Source organism: Hemitrygon akajei, chromosome 1 (genome assembly GCF_048418815.1).
Source record: "Hemitrygon akajei chromosome 1, sHemAka1.3, whole genome shotgun sequence".
NCBI classification, from domain to species: Eukaryota; Metazoa; Chordata; class Chondrichthyes; order Myliobatiformes; family Dasyatidae; genus Hemitrygon; species Hemitrygon akajei.
Window position 1 is genome coordinate 112,419,129 of NC_133124.1, and position 24,208 is coordinate 112,443,336.

The 24,208-nt window shown below is 38.5% G+C and overlaps 1 protein-coding gene across 3 annotated transcripts in view; it reads left to right on the plus strand.

Annotated features, from left to right (window-relative positions):
* Nucleotides 1-24,208, plus strand: part of ano10a (anoctamin 10a) — a 66,716-nt gene that overhangs the window by 26,905 nt on the left and 15,603 nt on the right. For all 3 annotated transcript variants that reach the window (XR_012099451.1, XR_012099449.1, XM_073050143.1), the window contains exons 7-12: nucleotides 1,525-1,580; nucleotides 3,013-3,087; nucleotides 6,220-6,402; nucleotides 7,017-7,208; nucleotides 13,690-13,818; nucleotides 19,003-19,119. Coding sequence is in view for 1 of the 3 variants with exons in the window: in XM_073050143.1 (XP_072906244.1) it covers nucleotides 1,525-1,580; nucleotides 3,013-3,087; nucleotides 6,220-6,402; nucleotides 7,017-7,208; nucleotides 13,690-13,818; nucleotides 19,003-19,119 (752 nt within the window). In the remaining 2 variants the exon portion in view is untranslated. The remainder of the gene's footprint in view (nucleotides 1-1,524; nucleotides 1,581-3,012; nucleotides 3,088-6,219; nucleotides 6,403-7,016; nucleotides 7,209-13,689; nucleotides 13,819-19,002; nucleotides 19,120-24,208) is intronic.

The following is a 24,208-nucleotide window of genomic DNA, read 5'->3' on the forward strand; positions in this document are numbered from 1 at the left end:
AACTAAGGCCCTGTCTTGCATATAGATCCCGTGGCACTGTGCAAATTAGTGTTTCCCAAATGTTGTGACCTATATTTATTTTACACCAAATTCACTTTAAAACAAACTTGCTGCATGCAAACTTCATGCTGAGTTTATTGGCACTTTGTGGATTTTTAAATGCGAGGCCATCCTCTTCTTTAGAAAGGTATAGGAATGCAAGAAGTCCCTTCTTTTGGAAGCTCCTAATGGAAATTGACCATTAAAGATTAAAAAAAAATTTCTTTATGGATACTAGGTGATTTTCTAAATATTTCTCTTTTTTTCCCTTTCATTTCCTGATGCCAATCTGCTAATGCCATTCCAGTTGGAATGCAGCCATGAAATAAGGAAAAATGCAACTTTCAGAGTCACAAATAAGCCCTGAATCATTCTTGCATCTCCATTAGATTATCTTAAATGATTGTAACGATTGTGAATCTAGTAAAAATCTGTCTGTGCAAGACGTATGTATAATTGAAATGAAGCTGTGAATATTAGAAGTAAATATGTCACGACTGAATAAAATAGTACAGATTTTTATAACAAATTTCTACAAGACATAAACAGGAAGTTTTTTAATTTCCTCTGCAGAAACTGTGTACAGCATTAGAGAATGTGTTACGCCATCTGCATGTTAAAGAGCATATCTTCTGTTGATGGTTCCTGTAGTTTTGTTAGCTTGCTAGGAATTACATTATCAACTTTTGGAGAAGTAATAGAGTAAAACTAATATAAACTTAGTCTGATAACTTTTAAAATAATAAAGTGATGTGTTTTTCTTTATCTCAGGATATTAGAAGGCATTTTGTAGCCATTGAAGCAGTCACTCTTTTAATGTCAGCAGTTCTTTTTGCAGAAAAGGATTCTATGATCACTGAAAAATGACCAGTTATGTTAGTTGAAGGTAATAATAGTTACCAACAGAACTGTCATAAGATTTTTTTATTTCACTTAAGAGAACATACAAGGTCCCAATTTAACATCTACCTGAAAGACATCACCTACAACCGTGCAGCTACTCTTCAGTAGTGCACTGGTCATTTCAGTCTTTGTGCACAAGGAACTTGCACCGATAACCTTTTGATTTTGTGGCAAAAATGCTACCAAGTGATCCATGGGTAATAATTAAACTTGATTTTCAATAAGTAATCATTGAAGTAAGTATTTAGAAAAAGATATATATTACTGTGCTCAGATACTGATTAGAATGTTGAGCCTTGCTGCCATGGGCTGTAGCTGAGATAAATAACAACACTTTTGAAAGGAAACCCTTGGGTAATAGTCAAATAGAAAGATGTATGAAAGGATGAGATAAAGGATATCTAGGAGAATCATATATAGTTCAAAACCAGTACAAACAGGTTAGACTGAATGGTATGTGTTTGTGGTTTATATTCTGTAATTCTGTCACTTCAGTAAGAAATATCATTCCACATTTTCTTATGTCTTTTTTTTTGTTTGTTCCTCATTTTACTGATTGATGTACATATTCTGTGTTTGTAGAAAACCACAGGCTTGAGTCATCGTATCAGAATCACTTAGTTCTCAAAGTATTGGTGGTAAGTTTAATAAAAGACCTCAGTTCTCAAATGTCACCCACGGTATTCAAAGGACCGAAGCTCTGAGGGTTAGATTGAAGAGATAATACATCAGCTGGCCCAGTATCAAAAGTACATAGGACATGTGATTTTTTTTTTTAAATTGAAAGGATTGGTAGATTAGAAATTTCTTTATAAAATCTGTACTATCAGTCTCCATCAAAATGCACTAATCTGGATGTTGGTTAATGTTTACTGGCCTATGAAAAAAAATATTGATTCAAGGCTGGTGCTTAGAGTTAAGATGGTCATTGGCCATTTTTTTTCCTTTTGAGGTTTGAGGAGCCTGTGATCTATTTAATGTTTTTTTTTACCCATAATTAAAGAAAATAAGTTGATATGAGCTGAACGGTGATCAAAGCACTAAGTTTTGAATGCACGTTTAGGCAGCTGGATCATTAATTCAACTTCAGGTCATCTATAATGAAGACTGCCAGTGTCCATTCAGTTGTGACTTCTCCAAAGATAAAGTGTCTAAGGGATTTCAGATTATGAAGGGTTTTGACAAAGTCAACGATCCCACTTGCAGAGTGTCCCAATACAAGGGATCAACAATGTACGTTAATCACCAATAAATCCAATAAGGAATTACAAAGAAAAACTATATGCCAAACAAGAGTTGAGGCATTATCACATTGAAAGGAGGAGTAGAAAGATGTGCTGGTAGCATTGGGTGAAGAAACAATGTGGAGCAGAACTATTGGAGCTGACAAATTAGACTGCGTGGCTTCATTGTTTGTAAACGCTGCGTAACAATTACTAAAATAGTGGCATTTCCTGAATTTTCCAAGTTCTGTTCCAGAGTGGTTAAATCAGTTTCCTGTTCTATCTGTCAGTGGCCATACTTTATTGTTGGATAATGATGGTGTCAGTCTTGAGTGCACAGTCATACTGCAAATAATTACAAGACTTATGTAGTAACATTCTTTGAATATTTAAGTGTTGTTGTTGCGGAATAGAAGAGAAGTAAAATCAGGAGATACCAATGAATGCCAGAGAGGGAAGGACAGGAAATTAATGCAACTAGTGAAGACAGTTCATATTTGAAAACAAAAGTCAGTCAAATATCATTTCAAGGGGTAAAACTCCCATTACTGGTGCTTACTCCATTACTCCACTTTGCTGCATGAATTGATGACTTGGCAAGCTATGCAGAGGGAGAATGGGGAAATATGGAGGGACTGACAAATATGACGCTTCAACTGCATTCATAATGATAAATTTCATAGTGTCGACTTTTGCTAATGTAAGAACAGCTGAAGTTACAGTATCAAAGTAACTATCACCAAAATAAAAATAACAAACTGAAGTTTTGTTTTATTCTAATGTTGAAGTTTTGAATTGTTATCCTGTCTCAATGATTTCCTTACACAAATAATTTTCATCTTTCCAGTTCAATTTCATAAATTGTTTTGCATCCCTCTTCTATATCGCTTTTATTCTTCAGGATATGAAACTTCTACGACAGGTAAGTGATTTTGCAATTAACTGACTTACAGTAACTGACTTGCTTGCTGTGTGTCATTGGTAGGCAATAATAAAGATTACAGTTTTTCAGCAAAAGGGTCCTTAGTTATTCAGCATTTTGCTAAAAGTGCCTTCTTTCCACATTTGTTATTTGCTTTTTAAGCTACTATTTATCCAATTGGCAAATTAGAACTAATGTGGTTGGTACTTATCCTTAATCTCTTAACATCACAGGACCACAATTATTGCAGCCTGTAGGAGTCAATTTACATCAAGGCCATCCTTGTGCATGAGCTATCAGTTTTGTTTTCTTTCTTTCTCCATATTTCTCTCTTTTTTTAAAGTAACAATTGAATGTGCTTTCATCACCCAGATCACCTGCTGTGTGCAAAAATGTTTCTTCATTTCATGTCTGGGGTTTTTTGCCAGTTACTAAACCTGTACCTTGATTCTTGACTCTTCCGCCTGTAGAAATCATCATTTTATCCAGACCCTTTAACAAATCTAAAGTAGCACTTTTCAACTTTTTCTACTATAGGGAGAGTTATCCTGGCTTCTCCAGTCCATTTAGGTAACTGAAGTCCCTCATCTCTGGATTGTTCCTGTTCTCTCCCTTGGATGTCAGTGCAGTGACCAGAAATGGATTTAATATTCTAGTTTCAGTCTTAGTTATATAGCACAGAAACATGCCCTTTAGCCTAACAGGTTAAAGCAGTGTTTTCTAAAGGTTTAACATAATCACCTTGGTTTTTTCTCTTTCTACATCTCTGTTTATAAGGCTGAGAATCCCTTCAGCTCGATCAGTCCTGGCAATTTTAAAGATATGTGGATGCATTATATTACCTTTTGTTCATCTTACCAAAATATATTATTTTACATATCTCTACAATTATTCCATTTGCCATTCATCTGTGTATTTCACCAGTCTGTCTTAATCCTCTTAAATCTTTTAATTCACCTCTTTTTCCAATATTTTTGATGTGTGCTTCCTACAGATTTTGAAGTGATTCCTTATACATCCAAGTCATTACTACTATCAAGGAAAAATAGTCATCTGCAATTATTGCATTTTGTTTACTTGGACAGCAAAAGTTGTGTATCTATATGTGGCGGTGGGTGTGGGGCTTTGTGTGCAAACGTAACCCTGACTTCAATGGTGCATGCACACACTCTACAGTACACCATCACAGACATTCCCTTTTATTCTCTAACCCTTCCTCATTGTGTTTGATTTCCATCTTTTCCAGCTCTAATGAAACGTTTTCTGTCCATGGATGTTGCTTGATACATGAAGTATTTTCTGTTTATATTCTGCTGTATAAATTTTGCTCCATAAGTGTCATCTTGTTTGACTGAATGTCAAATCTTCCTTCCTGTTTGAACAGCACCCTTGTCAGCTCAGAAGATTAGGAATGATTCTGAAATTTCATGTCACAAATGTCATTTTGAATTCTCCCTTGTTTAATCTTGTCTGTTTTTTTTATCTTGTGCATTCTTCTTGAATATAAAGCACCATTGGTCAATGTTTATCTCTCAGTCAACAGCACTAAAAAAACATTATTTAATTTATTGCTGTTCATGGAAGCATGCCATTTAAAAATGGTATGTTTCCTTCATTACTCCACTGACCAGACCTCATTTGTACATCACTGTCTGCAGACTGCATTTTGAGATTCTGAATTCATGGAATCCCTACAGAAATGCACATCTTTTTGATGTGCTGAACCATGCCCCAACTTGCTTCTTCAAATAGCCTTTACTCTAATTTTAAATATATTTTTCTGTTCCTCAGCTTCATTATTGTCTATTTGTAAACTCTTTCCTTTGGTTTTCTCTGTTCTTCATTTGGCCCTATCTTTTATGCCATCACCCCCTTTCTTTCTCCTCTCTGTAATCTCAACCCAAGCACAACATAGAATGCTGTAGCACATTGACATGCATGATAGATGCAATGTACTGCTCTCTTCTTGCTATGGCCATCCTTAATGTTTTTGCTGGCTGGTAACTATTGAAATTCCTCATCATTAAAAGTAGTAAATCTAATCTCCAGCTCAAATAACGTCAGATGTAATTTGACATTTAAAGTCTTCAATCTCCTTGAAAGCTCAATAAGGTTATCCCAGTCAGACCAGAAACCTCTTCGTATTCATTTATCTAATGCTGGGGAAAGAAATCTGGCTAATCACCTGCTTTTGAGTAATTGAAAGACAGGTGTAGGAACTAAAGGAATCTAGCATTAGATAGATAGATAGATAGATAGATACTTTATTCATCCCCATGGGGAAATTCAACTTTTTTTCCAATGTCCCATACACTTGTTGTAGCAAAACTAATTACATACAATACTTAACTCAGTAAAAAAATATGATACGCATCTAAATCACCGTCTCAAAAAGCATTAATAATAGCTTTTAAAAAGTTCTTAAGTCCAATTAAATCATTTAAACAATTTAAACCAATTAAAACAATTAAATCATTGAAGAAGACATGCAAGCTGACATAAACAGGAGTTTTGGTTTCATACATAGAGGCAGTTAAATTACATTGAACTTGTTATATGAAAAATACTGGGTTAGGCCATCTTCTGTACTATGTGATTCTGTACCTTATATTTTAGGAAGTCTATCAGGACCTTGGAGAACTGGAATAGTACCTGCTATGAAAGATTTCAGATATCTTTAGGGATAGGAGAAGAAATTGTGAAGATTTAAGTATGGTTTTTAAAGAGAAGATATTTCCACCAGTTATGGTGCATGAAGGAGTGATGGGAGTAAATTCCACAGCAGTCTTTTTTTTTTAAAAAAAGAATTGACTTCATACTTGATACGTAATCATAGGTTTGCATGACTCCAGTAAATGAACAGAGAAAAGGCATAAAATTGTACAGAACCAAAATGACAAGCGGCCTCTTGTGCTGTGTGGTTCAGAGAGGTAGATGCACAGCACACTGGTGTGAAGCATTACACCTAGAACTAGTTCTAACACATGCAACAGAATCTAATTTACGAGTAATGGTTACTTGGTCAAGATGCACAATGCTGGGCTTTGTGGGTCAAAGAGAAAATGTTCAATGAAACAAAATAGATCAACATTAAAATTAAAAATACTCTGGTTTGTTTTGTGCCCATTATAGAATCTGGCTGCCTTACTCATCACCTCGCAGATACTCAACCAGTTTGTGGAATCATTGTTTCCTTACTGGCTACAAAAACATCGTAACAGGAACATCAAGAAGAAACTTCGAATTAGAAGTTTAGGAAAAGAACTTCCATTAGTTGACCAAGTCAAGATGGAAGGAGAAATGGACAGATATTTGGTATGCTTATGTCACAGTTATAAGGTTACGTGGCCTTTAGATTTTCATCAGAGTCCCTCAAATACTTAAGAATGTCTTCTATCTTAGTCATAACTTTATTTGCCTGTGAATCAAAAGATGTCAATTCAAGTCTCCCTCCAAAGCCCCAAACACAGAATCTAGACTGACTTCATAGTGTTGTACAGAGGTTCTGTGTTGTCAGCACTGCTTTCTTTTGGATGAGATGTTAAATCATATGATCCTTCACATGGGTTAAAGATCTTGTGGCTCTAAAGTTTTTTTAAAAAGTAATTTATCTTGTGATCTGGCTAATATGTATCTCAACCAATCCAAACAATGATGTAATTGCTGGGTGTCATTCATTATATAAATTGGCTGGAATAGTTCCCACATTTACAACAGTGACTAGCTGAAAAAAATACTCTATTAACTGTAAAGCACCTTTAGGACATCCACAAGACAGCACCATCTCACAGTGCAGTATTCTTAATACACCATCAAGCATATCAAGAGGGAGGCTTGAGGCCTTATAACTCATTTGCTGATTCACAGCTGATAATCCTTTGTAAAGCAATAAATATGATTTTTAACTCTTGTTGTCCATGTTCTCACAGGGAACATTTGATGATTACTTGGAACTGTTTCAACAATTTGGCTTTGTCAGCCTTTTCTCGTGTGTCTACCCACTTGCTGCCATATTAGCAGTTTTAAACAACATCACTGAAGTCTATTCTGATGGGCTTAAAATGTGTAATGTCTTCCAAAGACCATTCTTCGAGCCTGCAGCTGATATAGGAGTATGGTTGGTAAGCAGAATTATTGCCTGTTTGCTAATGCATTTGAGAAGAATGAGAGGTAATCTTGTTGAAATGAGTAAGATTATGAGGGGTATTGACAGAGGATAGAAACTGAAAAGTTGTTTCCCCAGGCTGTAGAGTCTGAAACCACAGGATCATGGTCTCAGGATAAGGGGGTTCCAAGAGGGTACAGATGCTGAACATCTGGAGCAACTCAGGAGGAACTCAGTGGGTCAATCAGCATCTGTGAAGGGAGAGGGAGGGTAGAGGAGTGGAACAAAAGCTGGTGGGTGAAATGTGGGTCCAGGAGAAGGAGGGGGAGAATGGGAATGATGTAAAAGAAATTTTGTTTATGTAGAGGATAGTAAACTTTGGAATGCTTTCATCTCAAAAATGGTGCTGGAGAAGGGTGACTTATTGTGTGCAGCTCCCCATGGAATCATTAAGTATTTCTGTTTACAATTACTTTTGCTGAAGTCTGAAACCACATACACTGTAGTAAGTAACATTGCTTCAAGTAATTTAAAAGAACTAGCTATCTCCAGAACTGGTAGATTTGTGTCTCCAGACCACCCAGAGAACAAGTGCAGCAGCTAGAAGCTCAGAGCATATCACCAGGAGAGATAAATGGCTGCTAGTGAGGACTCCAGGTGAAACTGAAGCACAGGGCCCTAAGGCCCATCCATCACCTATTGGCTAGTGTATAATCTCTAGAACAGTGGTTCCCAACCTTTTCTATGCCCCACACCCCTAGGAAATGTTTGATTAATGTTTGCACCCCCTACAAAAGTAATATCACATTTGAAGATGAAGAAGTCTAATTTCTAATTTTTGAACCACATACAATACTGCGGGTGAACAAATTGAACTTAAAAAAATAAGCCTTTAACTCAGTGCATAAAATGCAAATATAAATTGAGTGGTTAGATTCTAATTTATTCAGAAAAAATTGTAAACAGTAAAATCAATCCCAATTGTGAACATAAAATTCAATGACTTCTTTGCTCCTGCTTCTCATTCATGATTTTGTCAAAACGTGGAAATTTCTTGCTGACTGTGATCCGCAGGTCTGCCTGTGGATTCAGGCGCTTCCTAGATTTTGTCTTGATTGACAAAAGAGAACTGAATCCAGATTCACACAAGTATGTTGTTGCAAATGGAATGAGGACACGGAGTGCTTTTCCACCAAGTATTGGGAACATATCCAGTGCTGCACACCAAAACTCCTCCAAAGTCTTGCTTTCAAATTGCATTTCAAGAGCTCAATTTGTCCGCAAATCAATAAGATCTTCCTTCAGCTCTTTATCATCTGACATTTTCTCCAAATTGTAGGAATATGGATTCATGATCCATTCTTCTGAAATCTTCTGGTCTTCAGCAGCAAAATATCCATCAAACGATTCTGACAGCATTTCCAAGTGAGCCACAATTTCTTCACGCACAGTAGGAGTTATGGATCAAGCATCATCAACCATGTCTTCTAGTGAAGAAAAATTTGAGAGACTGCCTCTTTCCATCCTTCAACGCCAAAGGCGTAACTTTTCTCTGAAGGCGTTCAACTTTTCACAAGCCTTCAATATGTTTATCCCTTTTCCTCGAAGAGGAACACCCAGGTCATTCATTCGAGTGAAAATGTCAGCTAAGTAAGCCAGCATTTGGGCGAATTCCTGTGATTCCATTGCCCCAACCAGATCACATTCACGCTCCTCCAGAAAAACTTTGATTTTTTTCCCGCAGTTCAAAGAAGCGGGTTAAAGCTTGTCCTCGTGGCAACCAGTGGACTTCTGTGTGGAAAATCAAAACTGGATGCTCACTTCCCAGATCCTCATAAAATGATTTGAAGATACGATGGTTCAAAGCACGCCCCCTGATCCAGTTGATCTTCACACAAGTATCAAGGAATTTCTTCAAATTTGGAGGCAATGTTTTTGATGCCAATGCATGCCGATGAAGGAAACAATGGGTAACTTGCAAGTCTGGAATCTCCTTCTTCATCAATGCAGAAAAGCCAGATTTATTTCCAAGCATTGCAGGTGCCCTGTCAGTGCACACAGAACCAATGACTTTGATATCTAAATCATGTTTGGCAAAGAAGTCTTTCACCAGCTGCATCACATCCTTTGCAGTTGTGTTTGTTTTCAGATCTTTACAAAACAGGAAGTCTTCCTTAACAGCACCATTATTGACATACCTCACTAATGTGATGAGTTGACTACAACTGGAGACATCAGTTGACTCATCCAACTGAATAGAGATTTTAAGAGGACTAGCTCTGACATCTGAGATGACTTGGTCCAAAATATCACTCAAATCACTGCTTTGGTTGTGAATGACATTATTTGATAGGGGCACCTGTTCAAATTTTTTTCTTGCTTCTTTGCCCTGGATAATTGTTGCCATTTCCAGTGCGCATGGCTTGATGAGATCTTCTGCAATTGTATGGGGCTTCTTGGATTTGGCCACTTTATATGCCACTTGGTATGAAGCAAGAAGTAGTGGTTTTTCAACAGAAACAAAACCTAATTTTGGAAGAGTTCCTTGTGAATCAAAATGAGCTCTTTTGATTTTCAATGACCCAACATCATGTCCTTCAACATCAGCTCCGCCATGCTTGTTCTTGAAGTGCTCTTGAAGCTTGGATGGCTTCAGATTTGAGCTGGAAAATACAATGCTACAAAGAATGCACTGGGGTTTTTGCAAGCCATCATTTCCTGTTGTGCAAGTGAAATCAAAGCACACATAGTCATCATTCTATTTCCTTCTTTTTGACATGATGAAGGGTTATGGGTAAAGAGAAAAATATGAGCTAATATGAGGAAAAACTATCTGACTAAGTCAGGGATGACCGCTTTACTCAACCAGACACGCCTATAGCAAAGTATCACGAGAAATACGCTTTCGAATATTATGATATTATCTGTGGTTACGCCAAGATAAATTGTCAGGTGGAAATGCTACGGGGACGCGACGCGACTTATTAGGCTACTCTCTACTGAATTTACACACCTATTTCCAATGATTACCGGAAATATAAACTCCCATCACATGATTCAAAGTCCTCGGTGCGAACCATGATACCTCCTCATCTAACACAATTCAAAATTATCAACGATTCAAGAAAAAAACCTTTTAAGAGAAAAAAAACCTTTGAAATTCAAAAACTTCTTTGATACATTGAGACAAATACGAATGAATGACTTCAGCCCCTTTTGATCAAAATGCGGCTTTTTAAAATTTTATAATTGAGTAATTTACCTACTGTCTGCAGGTAACACTGATGAGAATCCTCAATGCTGACTCGGGCAGCGGGAGACTGGAGTGTGTTTGGGACTACCATTTCTCAAGGCACACTTGCAGCTGGCTGAGTGATGACTCGTCATTCAAGGACCCAAGCCACTCTTTGTTGTACCCCCTGAAATTCCACCCCTGCTCTAGAAAATAATACTGAAGACCTCTGTATGATTACAGTGCCAGAAGGACATCAGGGACTGTTGTGTATACTGCTTCACAGAGATGTAGCACTCTAGCCCGAGGACTTCACCATCCACCACATGGACCAACAGCGTCATCTGGTAAAAGTAGAGGTGGCACTGTTAGCTTAGTAATGAACTCACTGTGGTGCACAGATGTGGCAGTTCAGATCAGGGGAGCAGGACTGGAACTGAATATCTGGCAGTCAAATAGCATCCATTCTATCTGCTAAGGGAGTTCTCCACTGTTTTCCTGGTTGTAGTGTACATTCCACACGGGCAAACGTCAGGCCTACTCTGGAGGAGCTGAGCACCATGATCACCATTCATGAGGCAGCTCACCCTGATGCCTTCCTGACCATTGTGGGGGGACTTCAACCAGGCCAGTTTGAAGTGCCTTAAAGGTCTTGTGGAATTCAAGGAGCCAACACTCAGCTACAGGTTACACCATTATCAAGTATGCTTACCATGCCATTGCAGTTTGGCAAACCCAATCGCCCAGCTGTACTTCTACCCCCAGCATACAGGCAGAGACTGAGGACCATCAAGGGAGGTGGAGAAGAACTTCAGGGACTGTGTTGAATCAGTGGACTGGACTATATTCAAAATTCATCTGTGGATCTGAATGAATGTTCCACAGACATCACAGACCTCATCAAGGTGCGCATGAAAGACTATGTTCTTTCCAGAAAATACCCAAATCAGAACCAGGAGATTCAGTGTACTGAGGTTTAATCAGTGACATTAATGATTCGCGATTCAGAAAGCTGTCGTAAGAGTGAAATGTCAATTCTTTGTGAAACTAGTGCTCAATTTGATGCTCAGATGTGAGGATCTGTACAGAGCTCCAATACATTGATGCAGTCATAAAGAAAGTGTGCAGTTGGCTCTACTCCATTAGCTTGAGGAGGTTCAAAGGCTCTTGAGATTTCCACAGAAGCTTAAAGACCCACATTCAACATTTTGAGATTAGCTTTTTGCCCTCTGTCATCAGATTTACAGAAGGTCCATGAATTCTATCTCAATATTCCTTTTGTTGCACTATTTTGTAATATATAGTAAAGTTATGCCTTCGCACTGTACTTCTGCAGCAGTACAACAAATTTCACATCATATAAGACCGTGATAAACCTGACTCTTATCCCGATCTCTTAATGAATACACATTTAAGTAAATGTAAAGCTGAAACTGAAGTTGGTCATGAAAGGACTCCAAACTGGTGAGATACAGGAAAGGTGGATTATGCTTGAGTAGGCATATAACCCATGCCTGTTTATTTTCTTCTTACATTTTCATGTTCTGGCAGCATGGTAGGTTAATGGTTAGCATAATGCTTGTAGAGCACCGGTGACCCAGGTTCAATTCCACTGTCTGTAAGGAGTTTGTAATTTCTCTCCATGAGTGTGTGGGTTTCCTCTTGGTGCTCAGGTTTCCTCCTCCCATATTCCAAAGATGTATAGGTTAATCGGGCAGCATGGATTTGTTGGGCTCAAAGGGCATGTTACCATGGTGTATCTCTAAATCAGGGGTTATGTCCTTTATGCCATGGCCCCCTACCATTAACCAAGGGGTTTGTGGACCACATGTTGGGAACCTCCACTCTAAATACAGTAAAGTAAAAATAAAATATTCTGTTGTTTCAAACTGAGTTTACATGTCAGGCTAATGATCCTTCACTGGAATGCTCTGAACTAGCCCCACCTGCTGGGCATTTACAACATTTACTGCTTTTGTTTTGCACTTCTCATATTTGCAGTACAGAGGATTCCGGTTAATTGAGCCCTCGATTAGACAGGGCAGCCGCATATTAGGGGCAACTCTTAAAAACAAAAACTATTCAGGAAAATTGCCAGAATTCCTTTCATTTATTTGGGACACACTGCCACCTAATTGGGGCAGGAGATCAGCTGAACATTTTCTAACTAGTGTCAGTAGCAGTAGCAGTAGTAGTAGTAGTAGTGTCAGTGCTTAGAATGAACAGTTCTTAAACAGCATCACTTGTGGTGCTTATGGTCAAAAAGCAGCGACTTTTGTCACTGATAGTCTGCGTGTAGTAAACAGTAAGACAATTCAGAACTATCTTGCTCACTGCAGTTTCAAGCATTCAGGCTTGAAGATGCCAAAAATGGCCGGATGTGAAAATGAAATGATTCCAGTACTTCAAGTTAGTAGTGAAGAATTAGAAGATGTTCACAATAATCTTGAAAGTTACAATTAAAATGAAGATTTGGAGGATGCAATCGTCAAAAGCACTGTTTGAAGGCAGTCTCCTGTCTGCACTAGGTGTCTGTGCTGGTTTTGTTCATCTAGTCAATCAAAAGAGCACCTTAGCGTACTTTGAATTCCTTTGCCTATAACTATTAGGAATTAATAAAATTTTACAGTACTGGAGTTCTGGTAGTGTTCCAATTCTGTATTTCATTTAAATACTCAATTTGTTACTCAGTTAAATGGTAGTTTTGTCTTTTTTTTTTACCTTTTTAACGATTTCCATGTAACTTTGGCTAATTGGGTCAGCCACTTAATTGGGCCGAAATGTACTGGCCCTGATGCGTGCCAATTAACCCACTTTAACTTTTGCATCTTGTTGGTATAATAGATCATTCAAATACTGTATTAGATTTGGTCTCTTTGCCATACTCCAGCAACTGGACTCTCCAACTCGTTAGACGATACAGAGAGTTTAAAACTCACGAAGAATCTGATATGGTGATCATTGTAGGATGCTGTTAGTGCAAATGGTTAGAAATATTGCATTTAATTAGTTTTTAGAGTGGGGAATTTTTCTAGTAACTGCTGTCTGGATTTAAAGTGGTACAAAATGTTTGCCAATTATTTGCTTGAGTATTTTATTTTTAACAATTGTTATTTACCATGCTTTAAATCTTTATGGATAATTTTGGGGCAAATGTTACTTCTCGTTTGCTATTTATTCATAATGATTTAGTCCCAAGATCTCTCATTAATATGGATATTGATTTTAATATATGCTTTAATTGAGTATTTTCTTATTTTTACAGCTAGCCTTTGAAACAATGGGAATTATTTCCGTGATGACCAATTGTGCATTGATTGGGATGTCACCCCAAGTAAAGAATCTTTTTCAGACAAACAGTATAGAGCTTGTCTTGCTGGTTGTGGCTGTCGAGGTAAGTTAAGCATTTGCAACTAGGGAACTTAATTGGGCTCAAATGTAATTTTTTTAATCAACTGAAAAGTTGCTTCCTTCCCTTCCTAACCGTATGTGTTTTATCAAGGAGTAGTTAGCTTTATTAGATCCATGGCAACTTGTCAGCAAAAGGGGTTATAATATCTGTTCACATGGGCATATACTGTCTGTACCCATGCTATTTAATTTGTAAAACTGATGAAAAATTCTGTTTCAAACAATGGGCTATGAGTTTATGCAAAACAACTTAAATTGTGTAGTCTCTTTGGTTTGTTTACTTTGAAGTGGGTGAAAAACGTTTGGAAATTAAAATTGTATGCATTTGATTGCACAAAGATTGACCCAAACCATACTTTGCTTGATAAAGAAAGTATATAAACAAACTATAATCTGTGATGGTGTGAAATTTGTTGGAATCAGTGTCCGTTGGAAAGAAATGGGGATGAGGGTTAAAGGAAAAATCTCCCCAAGGCTTGTTGATTTCCACCCAATCATATTGGGGAGAAAAAGGATTGAGAGGTGGTGCAGAATTTTGTATAACTCTTCAGACTTAAGATTCGTGCTTCTTTGTCCAAAACTTACAAATGTCATTTTGGTTTTAATTCATGAGAGAAAGAGTGGGTCAATGATATGACAGGATATTCAAATCTGTCACTTGGTATAGAGGAACTAGATACTTAGCCTGGTTCAATTGAGTAAGCGGGCAGTATTAACTTGTGAAATTTGGATTGTGTATGAATAAACTAAATTGTTTTTGAGGATCTCTTAACTCAGTGCAGATTAGGTGTTTATGTGGGCTTCTAGAAGTATTTGATAAGGTATGCAGAAGGAAGTGTTAATAAAACTGAGTGAGTGGAATGGAGAGGCAGGCTTTTAACAGCTAATTGGTAGTAGGATGTATCAGATTGAATTAGTTTACTGATGCCACACGTACTGGGGTGCAGTAAAGAACTTGTTTGGCATGCCATCCTTGATAGATCATTTCAACACACCGGTGCATTGAGGGAAAACTAAGCCAATGCAGAATCAAGTGCTACGTTACAGAGGGTGCAATGCAGGCAGACAATAAAGTGCAAGGTCATACAAAGGTAGATTATGAGTTCAAGAGTCCATCTTGTACTGAGGGATCATTCATCAATCTTATAAATGGCGACATAGAAGCCGTTCTTGGGTCTGGTGGCATATGCTTTCAGGCTTTTGTGTCTTCTATCCTGAAGGGAGAGGAGAGAAGGAATATTGTCCAAGGTGAGTGGGGTCTTTGATTATGCCGGCTGTTTTACAGTGACAGCAAGAGGTATGGACAGTCCACGGAGGGGAGGCTGATTTCTTTGATGGACTGAGCTGTGTTCACATGTCTTTGCAGTTTTTTTTGTGATCTCAGGTAGAGCAGTTGCCATACCAAACCTCGATATGTGGATAGGGTGTTTTCTGTGGTGAGGGTGGAAGGGACCTGCCAGATTTCCCAGCCTCCTGTGGAAGGGGGCTTACTGATGAGTTTTCTTCTCTGTGGTGTCACATGGTCGGACCAGGATATGCCCTGGGTGTTGACTCCTGGAAAGCCCTCTCCACTTTATTGCCATTGATGTAAACAGCATCGTGTACACTGTCCCCTTTCTGGTCAAAGACTAGATCTTTTGTTTTGCTGACAAGAAATTGTATTTTGATCAGCAGAATGTGATGAAGTTTGATTCCAGATGTCAGTATTGGAGCCTGTTCACCATACCTATCAATGAAAGGTGAAGGATATAGTGTTGTGTATCCTTGTTTGTAGACAGCACTAAGAGTTTTGGTAAATTTTTGTAGACACTAACAACAACTATCATATGGATACTTAAGGGTCAAGTGAGTGGGTGAAACTGGCAGATGGAGTTCTAATCAGTGTGGATCCAAGAGGGACAAATGAGAATATCTCGATGAGGAACTGTGGATGGGCAGAGGTTGAAGTGCCCATGTGAACAAACCAGTGTAGGAAGTAGTTACTAAGCCATTGAAACATTGGTCTTTACCTCAATCTAAATGAAGGGGAAGGGGGTTGGGTGAAAGGTGTGCATTTAATTGTGTAGAAATACCGCAGCCCAAGAATAGTACTGATTTTATTTCTACTTGTGGAAAGATGCAAGAAGGAACTCGAGATCCAAATTGGTGAGAATAACTGTGTACCACAATTCATAACTGAGCTGACTATTAAAGATTCATCTAAGGGGGCACTGCACAAACACATGGAGAGAGGTTTGAGACGAGCTAATTAGGACTAAATGAGGAGGGGTGATAAGGGTGTAAATGGAACAGGTGAGTAATTCAGCCATATTTCGATAGGAAACTTGCTTTGGCTGTTCCCTCACAACCAACTTTGTGCTCTTTCTGGACACTCTCATATCCTCAGATGTTATTTTCTGCTTAATTTAGACTGGTTGGTGTAAAAGGTCCCACAAAACTATTTTGAAATAGAAATCCTCCTTGGTGTTTTGCACTTGAACAACTTTGCCAGAGATAGCAGTCTTGTTACTGTTGTATCACTGTGGTACATAGGATCTTGCTGTGCTGTACTTGTCTATGTTACTGCAGTGACCATACTTCATTAGGCTGTAAAACACAGAGACATCATACTAACGTGCCAACATTTTATTTTGGATTAACTGGCTCTGAAAGTGCAGTGATTTTTATTTTCGTGAACCACCTCTACCCGCTTCACTATGAGATGACATTAGAACTAGATGCAATTATCCTGTCAGTTGTGATAAAAATTATTGTTTTACCCACTTACATGTTAATACCAGCAGAGGGAGTAGTGGAACCACGACTGTAAAACATCAGATGACAAGTTTTTTTTCTGTTGCAAGTCACCCATTGACATGTGTTCATAGCTAGATTTGGCTGTAAAAAGAAATATTAGTGTAGTAATTTATTTGGCATGTTCAATTGATGGAGCTGGAAGTTGTGAAGTTGTGGAAGTTTTGAATTCATCAGTGAAAGAATCTCGGAAGTGAACGGATGGGAAAAGTAGCCGTGTGTCTTTGTGTTTGAGGGATTGCAGTCAAAGCAAACATTGGGGAAAATTGGTTGATTATTGTCACGTTTACTGATGTAGAGTGAAAGTTTACTGTATCCATACAGGTGCTATCTATACGGATCACTTCATCACATCAGTACATTCAGTAGTAATAGGGAAAAATATAATACAGTTACAGAGAAAGTACACTGCAGGCAAAGAATAAGGTGCAAGCCAAGATGAAGTGGATTGAGGTGGAGTCCATTCTGTCATATGAGGGCACTGTTCTGTAATTCTATAACAGTGTGATAGAAGCTGCCCCTGAGACAGTTGGAACATGTTTTGAGTCTTTTGTATAATTTGCCAGAGTGAGTGGGTCTTTGATTATGTTGGCTGATTTACTGAGGCAGTGAGAAGTGTTGACAGGCAGAGCAGTTGATGATGGTGATCCTATTAAAATTGCTGCAGGTTGAATTTTCATGCTCTCATTCTTTTTTTGGCTCAAGTGCAATATTGATGATTTTCCTTGATTATTCATTCATGAGATGAGGACATCACTGGCAAAACCATTTTGCCAGTCTAACTTAAATGCTTCTGATCTGAGTAGCTTCCTGGATCAATACCATTGGAGAGTTTAGAGTAAACTCTAATCTGGTATGCAAACCAGAGTGGATGAGGAAGGCATATTTGCTCCCCAGAAGGACATTAGTTTTTACTCTTGTTTGGGTTTATAATTCTGGATTTATTTAAATGCTTGATGGTCAGTCTTTTGAATTCTCTATCCCAGAGGCTGTGGAGCACAGTCATGGACTACATTAGAGTTGGGGTTAAACAGAAAATGATAGGTTTTCAAATCATTATAGAATCAAAGGGTAGGGGGATATTGCAGGAAAATGGTATCAAGGTGAAAGGTCAGCCTTGCACTTGTTGAATGTTGGAGTGGGCTTGAAGCATTAACTGGCCTCTTCTACTTTTATTTCTTGTGTTCTTGATCTTGTATTTCAAGTGAGAAGTTTTTATTCCATTGCAGGAATAGCAAACTGTCCCACCATGGAGGGTGCCCTCTTTCAGATAAGTTTAACCAGGATTCTGCCAGTCTTCTCAGGAGGTGCAGATAGATCGTGGCTGTCATCTTCAACATTGCCAAACTACTTCATGATTTAGAGAAAACTTCAACCGGATACACACATAGTGCAGGAGGAGCTCAGCAGGTCAGGCGGCATCTGTGGAAAAGAGTAAACAGTCAATATTTCAGGCTGAAGCCCTTGATCAGGACTGGAAAAAGATGAGAAGTCAGAGTAAGAAGGTGGGGGGAGGGGAGGAAGAACTACAAGGTGGTAGGTGAATCTGAGAGGAGTGAAGCAAAGAGCTGTAAACTCGATTGGTGAAAGAGATGTAGGGCTGGAGAAGGGGAACTCTGACAGAAGGCCTTGGAAGAAAGGGAAGGGGGAAGGGGAATGGTGAAAGAGGGGTGAAACTACTGGAAGTTCGAGAAATTGATATTCATGCCATCAGGTATTGCTCCTCCAGCCTGAGTGTGGCCTCACCGCGGCAGTAGTGGAGGCCATGGACTGACATGTCGGAATGGAAAGTAGAATTAAAATGGGTGGCCACCGGGAGATCCCGCTTTTTCTGGTGAAGTGGTCTATCAATCTGTGCCTGGTCTCACTGATATACAGAAGGCCACACCAGGAGCGCCAGATGCAGTAGATGACCCCAGCTGCCTCACCTGGAAGGACTGTTTAGGACCCTGAATGGTAGAAAGGGAGAAGGTCCCTACAACTTTGTACTTCCTCTTTTCCCCATCTTCTTACTCTGACTTCTCAACTCTTTTCCCCGTTTTGATGAAGGGTTTCAGCCTGAAACATCGACTGTTTACTCTTTTCCATAGATGCTGCATGGCCTACTGAGTTCCTTCAGCATTTTGTGTGTATTACTTTGATTTCCTGATCTGCAGATTTTCTCTTGTTTGTCAGTCAGGTACTGTTGTGCAGAAATGGTTAACTGCCTGTTGGAGTAAATTCATCTCATCCTTCAGACAGTCAGTGTATCTAAGGAAATAATTGTATGAATAATTGCATGTTGAAATGATGCAATATGAACACAATAAAGCTTTTTGAAATAAGTCCTGTGTATTTTCATGAATTTTGATGTTGCATACCCTATATTTTGCAGCATGCTCTGTTGGCTCTGAAATTTATCCTGGCATTTGCCATCTCGGACATCCCAAGTGATATCCGTACTAAAGTGGCCAGGATGGAGTTTGAGTCCATGGAGGCCCTGAAACGAAAGGTAAGGTGTGATAGTTAATGATCAATTAAAAACTCAAGATGTTTAATAATTCCATCACATGAATTTCAATTACTTGTATGTATGTCTTCCACTAAGATGGTGGCAAATTGGATCACTTATCCAGACAAATATAAACTTTCTGCTTTAACTAAATGGTCGTAGGGTTCAGTGGATTAGCGAGCTTCTTGCTTGTCTGCACATCAGGTTTATTATAATTTAGTAGAATTAATAATTGCAAGACTAGATGTATTTTATTAATGGCCATTTACAACCTCAGAATGGCACTAAGTTCCATGCAGTCGGCTATGCTTTTCAAGTGTACTCAGAACTGTATGATGGGAAGTGTGGTAGTTGAAGCTTGATTGTAAGTGCTCAAATTAACATGGGATAAACTATTGCTTCTTTAGAGTGGTGACTATTGGTCAAGACAATACAGAGCTCCACTGTCCTCCAAATAGTGCTGCCAAAAGTTTAGACATCCTCTCAGTTAATGCATTGACTGGAAGCTAAAGCCACCTGCAGTCTGGAGCAGGTCTGATGTTGCTTGTGACTTTTGTATTGAAGTTGCTATTGTGATCTGAATACATGAAGATCAATGCCCTTTGACACAGGCTGTTAGAAATATTAAGACTTATTCATGTAGCACTGTTGTTTCTGTAAAAATATTCACAAATCTGAAAGTCTGAGAGACAGCCATAGGAGAGAAATCATTTCTTCTGTGCTGTGAAGTTCCATGCTCCCATTTTCTGAAAAAGACTAGCAGAAATGACTGTTAAGATGCATGGTGACTGGCAGTTTGGATTCGGAATTGGTTTGCTCATTGAAAACAGAGGGTAGTTGTGGAAGGGTGTTATTCTGGCTGGAGGTCCATGACCAGTGGTATTCCACAGGGATTAGTGCTGGGGCCTCTGCTGTTCATTACATGAATGGAAATATAGATGGGTGGTTAGAATGTTTGCAGATGACACAAAATTAGTGGAATTATGGAGAGTGAATTTAATCTACAGATATGGGCAAGAGAAATGGCAGATAGAGTTTAATCCAGAAAAATGTGAGGTGTTGCAATTTTGTTGCACACTTGTGTCAAATGTAAGGGAAAAGTATATAATTACAACAGGACCCTTAATAGCACTAATTTACAAGAGGATCTTGGGGTTCATTTCCAATGCTCAGTGGCCACACATGTTGATGGGGCAGTCAAGATGGTATGTAGAATTTGATGTTGCATGGTTTGCCTAGTTTGACAGTTAGCTTGCAGATGTTTCATCACCAGTTGAAGTGACATCCTCAGTGTGCAGTTGTTGGTGTGCAATGAGGTATATGGTATACTTGCCTTCAATGATCAAGGCAAGAATCAGGAAGTTATGTTGCAGCTATATAAAACTCAGGTTAGACTGTACAGAGTATTATGTGTTTCTGCTCACCCAAATACAGGAATGAAGTGGAGGCTGTGGGGGGAAATGCAGGTTTACCAGGAATCTCTGGTTAGGTAAGATGGCAGGGTGCTTGGATGTAGTGGCCACTCAGGGTCCAATCAAAGGTGTATTTATTGATCTTGTATGTCTATGAACGCAAGTCACTGCTGGATGCCAAGACCATTAAGTACTGCAGAACTTTCCTATTCATGAGTTGCTTGATAGTATTGGAGCTGGACGTACTGCGTTCTGTTGTGCCAAGATCGATGCCTGGTCCAAAAGAAAGGTGCAAGTGATTGTCTTCGATGTTTTTATTGTGATCGCAAGGCCCCATTGGACAGTGTTAACATAAAATACTGACTCACTGGTTCATTGGTGAGACTGACAGTGGGGGATCGGTGTTGCGTGAACAAGACCCTCATGCCTCGGAGTCACCTGTTGTCACCGGGGAAGGAAAAGCCGGGGCTGGCTGTGTGCAGCTGGGTTGGGGACTGGCCCCTCTAGTCAATGTTGCCCTCCAGTATTTGCTAGGTGGAAGAATAAACTGAGCTAGGACAACTTGGTGACTTGGGCTATATTATTACTGAATGTTTTTCTGAAATCATAACCATATGTGTTATTGGTAACATGTTTGCACCTTGCCCTGAAGGAACTCTTTTGTTTGGCTGTATTCGTGTATGGTTAAATGATAATTAAACTTGAAACTTAAACATTTTGCACGAATTAAAGAACATGAGCTACAAGGAGTGGTTGGACATACTTGGGTTGTTTTTTTTCTGGAGAGTTGAAGGCTGAAAGGGGTCCTTATATAAGTTGGTAAAAATTATGAGATGCACAGATAGACAGTCTCTTTTTCCCTGGGAGAAATAACAAATAGTAGAGGAGATTATTTAAGGTGAAAAGGGAAAGTTTAAGGGTGTACAAGGCAAGGTGCCTGGAATGCGGTGCCAGGACTTTTGGGGAAATGGATACAATAGTAGTGTTTAAAAGACTGTTAAAACATGTGAATATGCAGGGAATGGAGGCATTTGGATCATGTGCAGGCAGAAGAGATTTAGTTTAATTCAGCATTGCATTCGACATAGATATCGTAGGCCAAAGGACCTGTTTCTGCATACTGTTTTGTGTTTTATTTAGCAAACAGTATAAATGAGGAGACAGCCACTCAGCACATCAAGTTATAATTGTGGCCCTTCAAATTTTCTGTTGATACCTTGCCTCCTTCTTTGAATGCAGTGCCAGCACATTCCAAAGTATCGTTATTATTTAGTAATGTGCTGATGGGCCAGCCCTGAATGGAAAAATTACCTTGCCAAGGTTATGTTCACCACACTGAGAACTGCTGAGTACAGACTATGGTCTATGGGTTGGATAAATGAGGCTAATATGAACTTTGCAGCTTTTTAAAGCATTGCTACTGTGATTGGCACAACATGCAGGAAGCCGATGTACCGAGAGCCAAATGTATCCACTAGGAAGCTTAGCAAAACCAAGATGTGGAATAAGGACAATTGTTCCAAATAGTTCCAGATCAAAGGAGGAATTCGATGCAGTCAGGGCAAATACATTTGGCTTGGCATTAACTTGGAAACAACACTATTGCTAGCAGTTGATGAGTTATCTTCACATTACACAAAGTCTAGTATCATTATACAGTACTGAGTCTGTCATTAATAAACTGTCTGTTATTTCTTAAAGTGTTAATAGGTAGGAGTTTCTAACTAACCTCCTGTAATGTATCATGATTCTTAAAAAGACTAAGTTGCAGTGTTCATCATCGATGGTTTGTTAGCTGGTATCTTGTAAAGACAATTTAGTAGGGAGTTCTTCTTTGGAGAGCTGAAACTGGCAGTTAGATATTGGGTGGAATGTATTTTTCATTGAGCATGCTTTTCTCCTTCCCAGTAGAAAATTTGGCAGAAAACTGAAATAGTGGAGTGCAGGATGCCATGTTAACGTCAAAACATGTTAATTTTTGAAAACAGAATTAAAAGGTACAGGGAGAAATGTAGACTGAAAGGGTCATATTTACCATTTCAGAGTGATACACTGTCAAACATCTTTAAGGCTTTCATCTTTGTGAGATGCATACTTAAATTGAAAATTTAATTATTTATGTGCAAAGAATCTACATTTTGTTTCTGTAAGGTAAAGGTTCTGAGATGATAGGATCTTGTCAGTGAATAGGATCAGACTTTTGAGCCCAGCTGCTGCAGCATGTAGAAGATTAAAAATAACACAAACCTGCATGAGCTGTGTGATCTTTATAGTGAGGGCCATGAATTAATTTGACACACTTTAATTCTTATAAATTTATCAGCTGTCACTGGTTCATTATAAAAGGAAAAAGAAAATGTTATTTTATAATCTGTAGAATTCACTTCCACAGATGATTGTAGAGGCCAGGCCATTGGGTTTATTTAAAGCAGAGGTTGATGGCTTCTTGATTCATAAGGGTGTCAAAGGTTACAGGGAGAGGACAAGAGAATGAGATTGAGAAGTCAATGGGCAGAATGGCCTGATTCTGCTCCTATGTCTTATGGTCAAGAGCAGAAAACATTTATTTACATACCAGTATTTGTAGAACTGTGGCAGAGCTATTGTAAACAGTGATCCCTTGTTTCTACCACATGAGGAAATACCCTTTCACACAATCTTATATTACTTCAACAAGTTGTGATTCATCCTTCTAAGCTCTGGGGATACACGCCTTGCCTAATCATTCTTCAAAAGCAATTTTCCATTCCAGTAGTGGTGTAGTAAACATTCTCTAAACTGCTTCCAATGTACTTACATGCTTAAAATTGTGAATTTGCTGTTTTTCTTTGATTTAACACTTGATCTTTCACATCTCCCTTTTGTTATAACTGCTTTTTTATGCCTTATTTTGGGAAACTGCTGTGTTCCATAACCCAGTGAGACAAGTTCTTATTACAAAAATGTATTGAACAGTAGTTAATTAAATTTAGTGCAACAGTAATATTCATCTGTAATTCTATGAAGCAAGTAATGGTTGATCCAAGCACTATTTCCTAAGTTAGAAATAATTGAGAGATTTTGCTGAAAACATTACATCATCCATTTCGGTAGGATAATGTTGTAGAAATGAAGATGTGTTGGTAAATAGAAACAATGTTTTCAGTCCAGAATTGAACAGATGCTGGTGTAAAGAAACTTCTTTCATTCAAGTTTATTTCCAGTCCTTCTCTCTTTGCCACCCTCTAATCCTCCATGACACTTACCACAGAATGTTATTTTGTTACCAGTTGTGTTTTGTAGCATCTCATGAAATCTTTGCTAATTTACACTTTGTGCTATATATCACTTCAGTTAAATATTCACAACTTTGAGATGAGAGAAATGTAGTGGTGCGTCTTGTGCAAATTATGGGCTCAGACCTTTGGTTCATATGCTCAGATTCTTATCTTTGGAATTCAGAAAGTTTCTGGATACATCATAATGGTGAAAGATGCTGCAGATATGCAAATGTTGAGTCTTAATGGATTTTATTGGATTTTGCATCATGTCCCAGAGGCATTACTGCCTCCTCCTCTTTGCTATCCAATCTCACCTTTGCATTCCTTTCTATAGTGCTTAAAATCACAGACTATATTTGACAACTAATTATCCATTAACTTCAAATAGGCTATGACAAATATTTATAAACCTTTGAA